The sequence below is a fragment of the Scardinius erythrophthalmus genome (genome assembly GCF_964197995.2).
Source record: "Scardinius erythrophthalmus genome assembly, chromosome: 20".
NCBI classification, from domain to species: Eukaryota; Metazoa; Chordata; class Actinopteri; order Cypriniformes; family Leuciscidae; genus Scardinius; species Scardinius erythrophthalmus.
The window spans coordinates 13,463,873-13,477,181 of NC_138240.1; the positions used below are offsets into that span (position 1 = coordinate 13,463,873).

Consider the following 13,309-nt stretch of genomic DNA (forward strand, 5'->3'; position numbering starts at 1 on the left):
GCTTATCTTTGTTATTGGATCAAAGCCTTGCAAATGAATACAAATGGATTTTTCTATCATATATGACCATCCGAGTTTCTAGTGCAAAGTGTTTGTTGGCAGATACATTTATAATGAGGTCATGTAGTTTTGCATTTCATCTACAATCAACATTTCCTTCCCTGGAGAAACACAGAAGAATTCCTCACCAATGAGACACTTTAGCTTGACATCTTTTCCTGTGAAAAATGCTCTGGGTTTTTTCCTTCCATGCTGGCCTTAAGCTTGCCTCCCATGTCCAAGTAATGATCTTGGCCTTTAAAAAATCCCAAGGCAGAGTGGCACAGAGAAACCGATTTAACAACATTATTTAAAGCTGGATCTGGGAGGATTCTCATGATACTCTTTACCCTTTTCTCCCTGTTGTTTGGCTTTTGGCCTGCAGAGTTTTTGGCTTGCATCCACAAATTAAACACAAAATAATGTTTGAATACTTGTGTTAGAAGATGGGCTGGCATTAAGGAGACACTGTCCACTCATATAGAAACTGTGTTTTAGAAATCATTGTGGCTGTTGAGTACAGTGATCAGATGCTTCTGTTTTTAAACTGTATTTGATAGAATCATGTGAAAGTAGCACATATAGTGGGCCGAACATATATAGTCCTTCACAGTGGACAAAAATTATAGGGACTAGTTTGTAAAAATAGCATATGGTTGTGCTCACCCAAGATATATGGATGCCTGTGAACAATAATGTGATCTGATCCCTCTCCTTTGTTATATGTCAGACTCAAATAGAGCTATGCAGAGAAATATGTTCGGTGCAGCATAACAGGTAAGATTTCAGATAGTTTAAAGGGGTGGTATAATGCCCTTTTCACAAGATGTAAAATAAGTCTTTGATGTCCACTGAGTGTGTATGTGAAGTTTTAGCACAAAATACCCTACAGATATTTTTAAATAGCATGTTAAAGTTGTCACTTTTTGAGGGAAAGCAAAAACTCACCATTTTTGAGTCTGTCCCTTTAAATGCAAATGAGCTGCTGCTCCCAGCACAGAGGGCGGAGCTACAACAACTTGTGTCCTTTTACCTCACACAGACATGCACTGAAAATTTTAAAAACTTTTAGCCTTTTATGTTCAAACCGAAGTCAGAAAGAAACAACATGTAGACAACATTTCTGAATGGTTAGTTGGGGAATTTATGTAGCTTATGTGTAGTTATCTTATAGTCATTGATTTGCATATTCTGTCTTGATAATCTATAAAAATCGTGTTCCGGGGGCGGGGTTTATGTAAATTTTAGGGTTCATGATGTCACTAACCTGGGAGGAATGTTGTGTAGTCCCTACCAGCCGTTTACTGTAGTCCTTAAAAAACGACTTCTTTAAAAGCAAATAATATTCCTTTGCTTTGAACTTTGAGCGTTGTAACTTTGCAGATGTTGTTTATGCTCAAACAGCAACATTACACACTAACTAAAGTTAGAAAAGTGAAATCATATTCAACCACCCCTTTAAATAAAGGACAATGGTTCAGCTTGATCTAAAACTAGAGTGAGTTTCTGAATCCATCATTGCACCATTGAGCATAGAACTTAAAGGAATAGTCTATTCAAAAATGAAAGTTCTGTCATCATTTACTCACCCTCATGTCGAGAGGAGATATTTTGAACAATGTGTCACAACAATGGAATTCAATGATTTTTACTGTATGGACAAAAAAGGAATTGGTATTTTGTATTCCACAGAAAGTCATACAAGTTTGGAATGACATGAGGGTGAGCAAATGATAACAGAATGTTCATTTTTGAGTGAACAATCCCTTTAACTTGTATTGAACCTTGAACATATACCTTTAACCAGGTTGATACTGAAATACATTTTTGACTAAAAGAGCTTCATAAATGACTAGAAATGCAATGAAAACACATTTCCTTATGGAAACCTTGTGCATTTAGGTCATGACCTAAATATTTTGATTTCCTAAAAAAGTCTTAGGCCATATGGTGATAAAATCAGTGAGTTTGAGCAGCGGCAGCTTTTGGAAAGAAGCTGTCAGGGCCGACTCACAGCAGGAGTTTAGACGAGGCTCAAACTAGACGTCCAAAAGAAATATACAGACGTGGATAGTTCGCTATACTTTTTATACAGTCTGTGTCTATTTTCTGAGCAGACTGCTGACGCAGCTCCTAACATTTCAGTCTCTTCCAGACTTACTTTTTTAATGAGATGTCCTTTTTCACAGAGGCAGTAAATGAGGTCCACCTGCCTCCAGCGATTGAGCTGCGATTACTGTTTTAGATGTGTCTCAGTGAAATCATGACAATCCTTTTAGACACTGCAATCTTAGTTTTGCTACAACATACACAAGACGTTTTGAAATGTGTGTCTCTTAAGGGATAGATCCAGTTTTCCACTGCACATTAATTGAGGGTTCTGGCGTATTTTCTTCCCCACAGCATTGGATTTTTTTTTTTTTACAGGCAACAGAGGGGCTGTTAATAATGGGCAGTTTTCCCCAACTCATTGTTCAGCATGTTCCACAGTTATCCGCTTGTCTGTTGTTGTAACAATCTCAGGCCTAATACACAAAGAGTCTCCTAGCGAACCTGTCTTGAGAACTCTCAAGTGCTCTTCTTTACATCTCTAAGACCCTAATGAGCCACTCAAACATGTATTGAGATAATCAGATTTGTGAAAATACTCAGTGATGCCATCTGTGTTGTTTGTTGTACATTTTTGGACATATTTTCCATTTTAACCTCTTTGAAATAAACATCTTCATGACTTCTACCCACAAAATAGATGAGACACTGTTGTTTCTCTCCAGTGGCAATGTTATAATTGTTCTGACGTATGCCCATGTGTGAACGATTAGAAATTCATGTAATTAATTGAAAAAATATGCTATATTTTCTCATTAAACACATTGTAAAAACTAAGCTGAAACAGTTTTTTCTCTCCCCTTCTTGTTTCCGAACTGTTCTGTCTGTCGTTGGCACCATCACTGTAGTTTGGCAAGCATAAAATGTTTGCAATTGGGACATTGTGAGTGGAAAATCTGACTGTTTTTGTCCTTCTTAAATGATGCCATTGTAAATGTTATTAAACTTGATTTTGACTCGTGGCACAAGCTGGCAAACACACATAGGCCTACACACTCTCACAATAAGAGTCACAACTGTACCAGCCAGTTGGACAACACAGGCAGAACTCTTCAAACATACACATACAAAGATACATGTGCTGTAATATTTGATACAGAGATACACATTTAATGCATTATGTATTATAGAGAGGTTTTAGTCTTGCTCATAGTTTTACAGTCCTGTTCTAGTTAAAGGAGAACTCCGGTCAATTTTAACATTGAGCTAATTTTTTTTGTAAATTTGGAGTGCTGTTAATACAGAAAACAACGACAAAAATCGGTGTTGCCTACACCGTGTTATCCTCTTTTTAAAATTTGCACCCTGTTGACTTCAATGGGGCAAGTTTTAAACCTGCTTTTAGCCTCTTTGCATCCTTGATGTGTCATTACAAGTGCCCAGCCATGTGAGTGATTCCTTCAGAGTGAACACGGGTGAATCTGACTGCAGTAGATGTGAAAGATATTAATAAAAATGATGTTATTTCAGCCAGCACACATACCTGTATTTACATCCTGTTTTCGGTCGAAGTCCATAGTAATCGATTGTCGAGTTCACACGCATAGGTTCCATATATGGACTTCGACCAAAAACAGGAAGAAAATACAGGTATGTGCGCTGGCTGAAATAACATAATTTTTATTAATATCTTTCAATAATAAAATAATGATGTTTATTATTTTTAATATAATAATAACAATAAGAAAACAATAATGTTTTGATATTTTAGTTGTTTTTAAAATAAATATATAAATGAACTATAAAACTTTATTATTTCTAAGTTGTTGTTGTTTTTTAAGGAAAAATCAAACATTGATCATTTTGAATGACATCACTTCCTCGCTTCCTCACTCAAGGGATATCACTTCCCATCTTTCAGGTGTGAGTGCTTTTGAACGTTTGTACAGTGGTAAAGGTCAAGGTCTGACCTGACGTACGCAGGCTGTCAGGTGCCTCCTTACTGAATAAAGCGAGCTGCCCTCCCTTGCCAAAAGATAGTGGATTTTGTGGATGAAGCCTGTTGGACGGGGATGAGAGAGCGTGCTGAGAATAGATATATGGCCCCAGTGCGCAGCGAGCGGTCTGGAATCCCAGCCTGCCCCTGTGGATCGGGCCAGGGAGATTCTGTACATGACTGGAGGATCACCCACACAGCTGCCAGAACCACACATACACATGCGCACACACACACACACACACACACACACACACACACACACACACACACACACACACACACACACACATACCAGCACACTTCGCCACCTAGTTAGAGCCCTGAAGAGAACACCTAACACACACATGTGCAGACACACACATTGAGAGCATGTGGCATCTCACCTGTTCTCATGCGTGTTCACATTTACTGTCTGAATGACTAAATGTTGTTTAGGTCGGACCTTCAGTCAGACCATTGTTTCCTTTCAAACATGTATACAAGAGGTTAATAAGCGTCTTTATTTAATACATTATCTAAAACTCTTTCCACGTACTTTGCTGTGACCTTCCTGTCACCAGTCCCGTTCTATTTCTGTTTATCCAACGTGTAACGCTGGACAGGCGTTTGGACGAGAGCACAGTAATACCTCGGAGATCAAAGTGGTGTGTGGTATGACGCTAACATGGAGTAATTTATAGATTCGGTCTGTGTCAGTTGCGTCGTTCCACTCTGCTAAACTCACGCACTTACTCTCAGAGGGCAACGATGTCAACACGTCCTCATAACCTTAGATTTATGTTTAAAGTCAACTAGCTTCTTCTCATATCCTGGCCCAACCTTCACACTGTTATTGTATGATTATGTTTTTGTCATTTAAGGCTTTCTGAACGTGGATGAAAACACTAAATATTTGGTGTAAACGAATGGCTTTAATTGGTGGTGTGTCTTTGGGGAAATCAGTGGCTGAGACTGGGAACAGAGACTTGGTACACTGGAGCACGGCGTGCTCAGACAGCTGAAGCCGTCTCTCATCTCTGCACCTGCTCTGTTCTCCCTTGTGTCCTCCCTCAGAGAGAGAGAGAAAGAGAGCGAGAGAGTTGGAAACTACCAGCACCTGCTGTGTGAAGAATATGACAAGAAGCCTGAGTTGATAAATAAAATAAAACATTATTAAAATATATATAATATAAAATATTAAACAAAATATTATTAAAACTATATATATATATATATATATATATATATATAATTACATTTAAAAGAAAAATAAATAAAGATTTTGTCCTAGTCTCTGACCACAAGAAGGGTTAGAACTAAAAGGTTAAGGAATTCCTAAAGAATCAAACAATCTGAAGGATGGATGATTTCACAAGAATTAAAGAATTAATTAAAGCATCCATACATGAACTTCCACTGGTACTTGTAGCGAAGAAATTGTTGATGTTAACCGTTTTGACTTTTCTCCGTCCTTTAGAGTTACTGGAGACAAAAACCATACGGCCGTTCAGTTTCTCGTTCAACACCAGTGACTACCGAATTCTGCACATGGACCAAGACCAAGGACGGCTCTACCTGGGCAGCCGTGAATATCTGGTCTCTCTAGACATGCAAAATGTCAATAAAGAACCCCTCATTGTAAGACACTATAGAATTATTGTACCCTATCCAATTGTATGGTAGTTTCATGGTACCTTTTTTTAGTGAAGTATTTAAAAAGGTTTGTGTGTTTTCAGATTCACTGGCCAGCAACAGCACAGAGAAAAGGGGAATGTAAATTAACTGGCAAAGGTGGACAGGTACAGGCTGTTTTGATTTGTCATTGAATCATTTTGACAGAAATACATTCTTTGCTAAAACGCCTTGTTTGTGTGTTCTCAGGGAGAGTGCGCTAACTTTGTGCGTCTGATCGAGCCGTGGAACAGGACTCACCTGTACACCTGCGGCACAGGAGCTTATAAACCCATCTGCACCTTCATCAACAGAGGCTGGAGAGCTGAGGTACACACACACACACACACACACACACACACACACACACACACACACACACCATAATGTTTACTGTGCAGCAATGAGCATTTTGTGAATTAAATAATGAATCAAATGTTGGCAAACGTTTTTTGTATTCCATCAGCAATGGCACTGTTGATCATAAATAGAATAAAAAAAATGTCTTTCAACATGTTTGAATAAATGGTTTGTGTGTGGTCTTTAACAGTTGACATTTTGCACATTATCATCAACTATAATGTGTAGACTAGGGCTGCACGATATTGAAGAAAAATGCGATATTCGATATGTGATATGATAATGCTTAAAGTGTGTAAAATAAACTTTAAAATATATTTAAAATTATATATCCTACATACGTTTCACATTCTTTTTGTGACAAGAAAACATCCCAACAACTTCTGAAAGTGAACAGCAGTGTTTTACTGTAGCATAAGAAGTGTTAATTTAACATCAGTGTAAACCATGGGGTTTAGGGTTTCAGGTAGGCCTACATTAGGTTTATTTAACAACAGAAACTGAATAATCAAATGTAAAAATAAAACACTGCTTAGTTTTCTCTGTATGAATTAAATATAAATACTGATTCTTATTAAAGCTACAAAAGTTATTCAGCCAAGAGCAGCGAGTGATTTTTCTGTCTTTTTTTCATGATTTTCTCTGTCTTTCTGTCTCTGTATTTCTCTGTCTTTTGTTCATAACCGCAGTTATTGCAAGCTGTTGTGATATGCATATCACGATATATACATTTGCGATATTTCGATAATTTCGATATATTGTGCAGCCCTAGTGTAGACTAGAATTATTAGACGTAGAAGTTCAAAGGACCAAAGGACATTTTTTGTCAAAAGATTCTATGACAAAAAAAAAGAAAAAAAGAATTATGAAAATGAACTCTGCAGTACAGTCACTCTCATTACTCGTGTATGTGTGTTTGTGTGTGTGTAGGAATACCTCTTCCGGCTTGTTCCTGGTTATGTGGACTCTGGAAAAGGAAAGTCTCCTTATGATCCCCGGCAGGAGAACGCAGCAGCTCTGATCAGTGAGATCTCTCTCTCTCTCTCTCTCTCTCTCTCTCTCTCTCTCTCTCTCTCTCTCTCTCTCTCTCTCTCTCTCTCTCTCTCTCTCTCTCTCTCTCTCTCTCTCTCTCTCTCTCTCTCTCTCTCTCTGATGCTGATATGCTGATTTGGTGCTCAAGTAGCATTTCTTATTATTATCAATGTTGAAAACAGTTGAGCGGCTCAATTTTTGTGGAAATTAAACATTTACTGAAAAAAAAAAAAACCATTTACTGACCCCAAACTTCTGAACGGTGGTGTAGTTTTGGTACCTGACATACATATAGAAATTTACTCCAGAAATATTTATGAATATTTATGATTTTAAGTCTTTCCCTGCCAGCATTTTTTTTAAAAGTTACCAGCATTTTTGATATTTTTAACCAAAGTTTCATGGCTCCCAGAATATTTTGTTGTACAAATATCTGAATGTTTAAGCATTAATAAAAATTTAACACTTGAATGTGGTTTTCATAAAAAATCAACATTTTGAGCAAAACCCTGAAAAAATCCAGTTTTTGTCAAAGGCTGCGTCTGGATCGGATTCAATGATTAAAATCATAGATGGGGTAGATCAAGTCCATCAACACCCCCAAAGCTTGCACTCATCCTGAGTCGACATTTCATTCAGTAACATCAGGCAGTTTTGATTTATGTTTATTTATCGTTGATGATTGCGTCATTTTACATATGCATCTGCTTACATATGCTATCTCTTGTCTCTGCTTCTTTTTCACCGGAGAATCAGTTCTTTTTCAGAAGATGTGTGAAGGCGCTCCCTACCGTATGACAGTGAAAACACGGAAAATCAGAAAAGTCTGTCAATGGCGGGGAAGCATTTTCACATAAATGACTAAAAATTCCGTCAATGGCGGGGAAAGAGTTAAAAGTACTGCAGTCATGGAAATGAATTTGTCAAAAAGTGTGGGAACTATTCTGTTACTTCCGCACTTCAGCTTGTATGAGAATCCTCTAGCAGTAGAAATGGGCAGTATAAATTTAGCCAGTCTTCATCCATCATAAGCTCTCTCTCTTGCTACATTACTTCAGATGGGAACCTGTATGCTGGGGTACATGTGGACTTTATGGGTACAGACCCAGCCATCTTCAGAACCTTGGGAGACCGTCCCGCTGTCAGAACCGAGCAGTACGACTCCCGATGGCTGAACGGTACGATACGAGCTAAGTGAAGTGATTCAATTGAAAAGACAGACAGTTGACAAATATTATCCCTTTATCTCTTTACAAATCTTTTTATCTCTCCATCAGAGCCAGTGTTTATAAAAATCCAGAAGATTCCAGACAGTGCGGAGAAGAATGATGATAAGCTTTACTTCTTCTTTCGGGAGAAGAGTTTAGATGCTTCGGGGGGCAGCGCTCCGAGCGTCATCGCGAGAGTTGGCCGAGTCTGTCTGGTGAGAAAATCCAGATGCTAGACACAAGACTAGTCTACTTAAGCCACATTCTGACTTAATAATCAACTTTTAATCATGATGATTTTTTTGTCATGCAAATCGGTATGTAAATCAGATGAACCCAAGGTTTGTTTAAGAAGAAGTCTAATCTTCTATCTGTTTGTGTGCTTTCCCTTCAGAATGATGATGGAGGTCAAAGGTCACTGGTGAATAAGTGGACGACATTCCTCAAAGCACGACTGGTCTGTTCTGTGATTGGTGCAGACGGTGTTGAGACTTACTTTGATGAACTGAGTATGGCATATGTTTTTCTCTCCTCCGTGATCAGCTCTCTGTTTGTCTATCTCTGATGCCTGATATCTGTTTGTTTTAAAGGGGACGTTTTTATCCAGAGGACCCATGATGAACGGAACCCCATCGTGTATGCTGTGTTCTCCACAGCTGGGTGAGATAATCTCTCATGCAAACATTTGAAATACTTACAGTACCGTTCAAAGGTTTGGGGTCAATATGTTTTGCATTTTTGTTGTTGTTGAAAGAAATCAATACTTTTTTCAGCAAGGATGCATTCAATTTATCAAAAAGTGACAGTAAAAATTATTACAGTGTTACAAAAAATTCTTTTTTTTTTAACTATTCATCAAAGAATTTTATCACGACTGTTCTTATTATTGATAATAATAAGAAATGTTTCTTGAGCAGCAAATCAGCATATTAGAATGATTTCTGAAGTATCATGTGACACTGAAGACTAGAGAAATGGCTGCTGAAAATATATTAAAATAGAAATTTTTTAATTGTAATAATATTTCACAATATTACTGTTTTTACTGGTTTTGATCAAATAGATGTAGCCTTGGTGAGCATAAGAGACTTTTTCTTCCCCAAAACTAAATAAAAAATCGTCTCCACCTCAAACTTTTGAACGGTGGTGTAAGTACACAGGAGCATTTTTGTAGTCTAAACATCTTTTAATTATAGATTTAAATTGATAGTTGACCCCTAAATAAAAAAATATCTCATTTACTCACACTCTGTCATTCCAAACTCTTATGACTTCCTTTCTTGCAAGGAACACAACTTATTTTTTTTTTTTTTTTACAATAAATATTTTCTCTCTTGGACAAAAGCTATCATATTGAAAACTTATAGTGCACAAAGCAATTAAAATTACTTTTCTAGTAATTTTCTATGTTTTTAGAAGTTGAGAGTCACCAGTTTTTTTTTGTTACGTGGAAAAGTTGCGTGCCTTTGACAATGCTATTTTAATGTGAAGCAATAAATATTGTAAACATTACAAAAGCAAGTAAAATAAATAGCAAGGCATATTCAGGCTCTTATATATAAATTAAAAGATTAAAATATTTTTTGAAAAAAAGTTATATTCCTTCAAATTAGTTGTTTATATTGATTATCCTTTGTTAAGTTATGATGCCAATTCTCTCTGTTCCTCTCCAGCTCTGTGTTTAAAGGCTCTGCTGTGTGTGTGTACTCAATGGCTGACATCAGAAATGTCTTCAATGGACCCTTCTCTCACAAACATGGTCACAACTATCAGTGGACACCTTACACTGGCAAAATCCCTTACCCTCGCCCAGGGACTGTGAGTATTGCTTATGAAAACCAGTTTGATATCTTATTGTTGATTCTTTGTTGTTTTCTAGTTCATTTATGCTCTTTCTGCTTTTGCTTTATTTTTTAGTGTCCTGGAGGAACATTCACCCCTGATCTCCACACCACTAAGGCCTTCTCTGATGAGGCTGTAAACTTCGTACGCGCCCATCCGCTGATGTATCAACCTATATATCCGATACACAAGCGCCCCCTGGTGGTCAGGACTGGATTTGATTACCGTTTTACCACCATTGCTGTGGACCTGGTGGATGCTGTGGATGGAAGATACGAGGTGCTCTTCTTGGGCACAGGTTAGACATTTTTGACCATGTCTGAATCTTCCTATTCAGTTAAATGCTGGACGATCATGTGAAGGTGCATGAACCGCTTAATTTGCAAAATGTACAAAAAGATGGCCAATCTCATAGCTTTACTTCTGATTCTTTTTTAACTTTAGATCGTGGAACAGTCCAGAAGGTGATTGTTTTGCCAAAAGACATCAGCACAACAGAAGAGCTCGTTTTGGAAGAAGTTGAGGTTTTTAAGGTACACAAATACAGATTTTTCATGACTTTTTGCTGTTACATAAACTTGTGGGTGGAAAATACCCTTAAAATACCATAATGCATGATTTTAAATTATGTTAATTTTTTCTTCACATTTTTTCAGACTCCAGCAGCTGTCAAAACCCTGAAGATTTCTACTAAAAGGGTAAAAAATGACCTAGTTTTAATAATCCTGCATGCATAAAACCAGTGTTGTTTTAGTATTATTGATATACTATTATAGTTTTTGTTAATATTTTGAATTGGACTTTATTTTATTTTTTCTGTTTTCATTTTCATTTGTAAAAGTTTTTGTAATTTAGTTGTATATTTGTCTTTTTATAGTTTTATTAAGTTTTATTTTTATTTTGGTTTAGTCATTTTAGTACTTTAACTTAAACTAAATGGAAAAAGAGAAATGTTGCAACTAGCTGAAGTAAGTTTTTTCATATTTTTCATATCTGTGAAATAAAAAAATTCAGTACCTGATCTGTAAAAAATAAAAATAAAAAGTGTGCTGTTTCTAAACCTTTTCTCTTTCTCACTTGCGGTTTACAGCAACAGTTGTACGTGTCCTCAGAAAGGGGTCTTACCCAGGTGTCCCTGCACAGGTGTGCCGTTTATGGCAAGGCCTGTTCGGACTGCTGTCTGGCCCGAGACCCTTACTGTGCCTGGGATGGAGAACACTGCTCTGCTTTCACCCCGGCTACCAAGAGGTCAGAGCGCATTCGTTTACCCTGACAGGTGGTCCATGATCCTAACTGTGTGTGTGATATCTAGACTTCATTACCGGCCCATTTTTATACTGATCACACTGTCAAATAATGTATGGCAACATTTGGATATTGTTCTTCAACAGAACTACTGAACCATTACAAAATAAAGAGAAACGTTTATGTCGCAGTGAAAATAGTCCATAAGCTTTTAACCATAACCATCTGTGAATGAATCCTTAGGAGAAGCAGAAGGCAAGATATCAAACACGGAGATCCCTTAAGGCAGTGCAGAGGATTCAACGCTAAAGGTTTGTAAACAGCCTTTTATATTATCCTGAGTAACAACGCTAGAGATCTTTAGAAACTTGAATGTGGCCCTTCTCTGACGCTCTCAGTAGAAAAGCGTCTGAGGGAGACGGTGCAGTTTGGGGTTGAGGGGAGCAGCACGTTCCTGGAGTGCCAGCCGCGGTCCCCACAGGCCACCGTCAAATGGCTCTGCCAGAAGGACGGCAAGCGAAAAGCAGTAAGACGCTCATGTTACCATTATCTCTTTTTTAAAGAGATGGTTCACCCGAAAACGCTAATTCTGACATCATTTACCCACACTGTACATAAATTCAGTATAATTTATGGTAAAAAATTAAATAAAAACTGGCACCTGTTGTTGCCAGAACTTTACCATAGAAATGTGGCAGCAACATTTTAGGTAATGAATATAACTTGAATTTACAGTACAAAAAAACAAAATTTTATCAACTGATGTAATGTTAATATCCCAATCTAATGAAGTACTAAAATCAGTTTTGTACCTTTATAATACACTGACAACCCCCAAAAAGCACAGGTTGCCATGTGTAGAAGTAAAGCTAATCATAAGTAGCTTTTCCAGAAGGTGCTCTCACGACACTCTCATGTCGTCACAAACCTGCATGACTTTATTTCTTTTGTGGAACATTTTCTCAGGTTTTTTTTTTTTTTTTTTGTATTACAATGAAAGTCAATGGGCTCCAATGTTGTTTTGGACCCCATTGACTTTCATTGACAAATTCTTTAAAACATCTCCTTTGTGTTTCGCCTCATTAATTTCCTTTTCTTTTTTAGCTCAATCGAGACAAAGAGGTCTTGAAGACCGGGCATGGCATCCTGCTGAAATCTCTCGCCCAATCGGATGCCGGCCTTTACCACTGCCTGGCAACTGAGAACAACTTCAAACACACCGTGGCGCGCATCTCCCTACGGATCCTGGACCGGGAGATTGTGGAGGCGTTGACCGAGTCAGACGTCTCTGTAGAACCAGAGCACCGCCGCCACCATTCCCATCACCACCCTCCACCCCCGCCCCCTCCCCCTCAGTCCCACCCACCTCAACTGCAGCTCCACCCGCAGCCTGAAGTGCGTCTCATCAACCAGTACTGCCAGTCCTACAGGCAGCAGATACAAAGCCAACCACACAAAGCCAAACGCAACAACCGCAGGCACACAGGAGAAGAGGAAGAGGAGGAGCTACAGGAGCAGTGAATGGAACAGCATCTGGGACCTTGTTGACCTTGTCCAGTCCATGTGCCCCATCATTATGTACTCCCTCCAGGCAAACTCCTATTCAGTCTCTTTAATAAAATGATTCATTAGCTTAGATTGATTCAATTGATTCATTAGATGTATCAGACTGTGTCTGAACTAAATAGATTTTCATTTTGAGGTACAGTTTGATGCACATAGCTCCCCTAACTAATATAAATCTTGCTTTGGTGTGCTCACTTCTATAGTTAGGGTTAAACTATGTTTTCAAAATAAATTCCTTAAAACATTCAGCCGCACCAGCAAAACTACTGCCGTATTATGTAAAATATAAGCTATTCCCTTTTAAGATTCAGTACACTGA

The 13,309-nt window shown here is 38.0% G+C and overlaps 1 protein-coding gene across 2 annotated transcripts in view; it reads left to right on the top strand.

The window, feature by feature from the left end:
• sema3gb (sema domain, immunoglobulin domain (Ig), short basic domain, secreted, (semaphorin) 3Gb) overlaps positions 1 to 13,063 on the top strand; it is a 35,338-nt gene extending 22,275 nt beyond the window's left edge. The window contains exons 3-18 of one of the 2 annotated variants that reach the window (XM_081349669.1): positions 5,544 to 5,704; positions 5,803 to 5,865; positions 5,948 to 6,067; positions 7,028 to 7,121; positions 8,188 to 8,307; positions 8,407 to 8,552; positions 8,732 to 8,846; positions 8,928 to 8,997; positions 10,011 to 10,155; positions 10,255 to 10,477; positions 10,624 to 10,712; positions 10,836 to 10,877; positions 11,270 to 11,427; positions 11,668 to 11,735; positions 11,823 to 11,950; positions 12,529 to 13,063. In XM_081349669.1, the coding sequence (XP_081205795.1) occupies positions 5,544 to 5,704; positions 5,803 to 5,865; positions 5,948 to 6,067; positions 7,028 to 7,121; positions 8,188 to 8,307; positions 8,407 to 8,552; positions 8,732 to 8,846; positions 8,928 to 8,997; positions 10,011 to 10,155; positions 10,255 to 10,477; positions 10,624 to 10,712; positions 10,836 to 10,877; positions 11,270 to 11,427; positions 11,668 to 11,735; positions 11,823 to 11,950; positions 12,529 to 12,945 (2,159 nt within the window). In that variant the 3' untranslated portion in view covers positions 12,946 to 13,063. The remainder of the gene's footprint in view (positions 1 to 5,543; positions 5,705 to 5,802; positions 5,866 to 5,947; positions 6,068 to 7,027; positions 7,122 to 8,187; positions 8,308 to 8,406; positions 8,553 to 8,731; positions 8,847 to 8,927; positions 8,998 to 10,010; positions 10,156 to 10,254; positions 10,478 to 10,623; positions 10,713 to 10,835; positions 10,878 to 11,269; positions 11,428 to 11,667; positions 11,736 to 11,822; positions 11,951 to 12,528) is intronic. The other variant, XM_081349670.1, reaches the window with a different exon arrangement.
• The last annotated feature ends 246 nt before the right edge of the window (positions 13,064 to 13,309 follow it).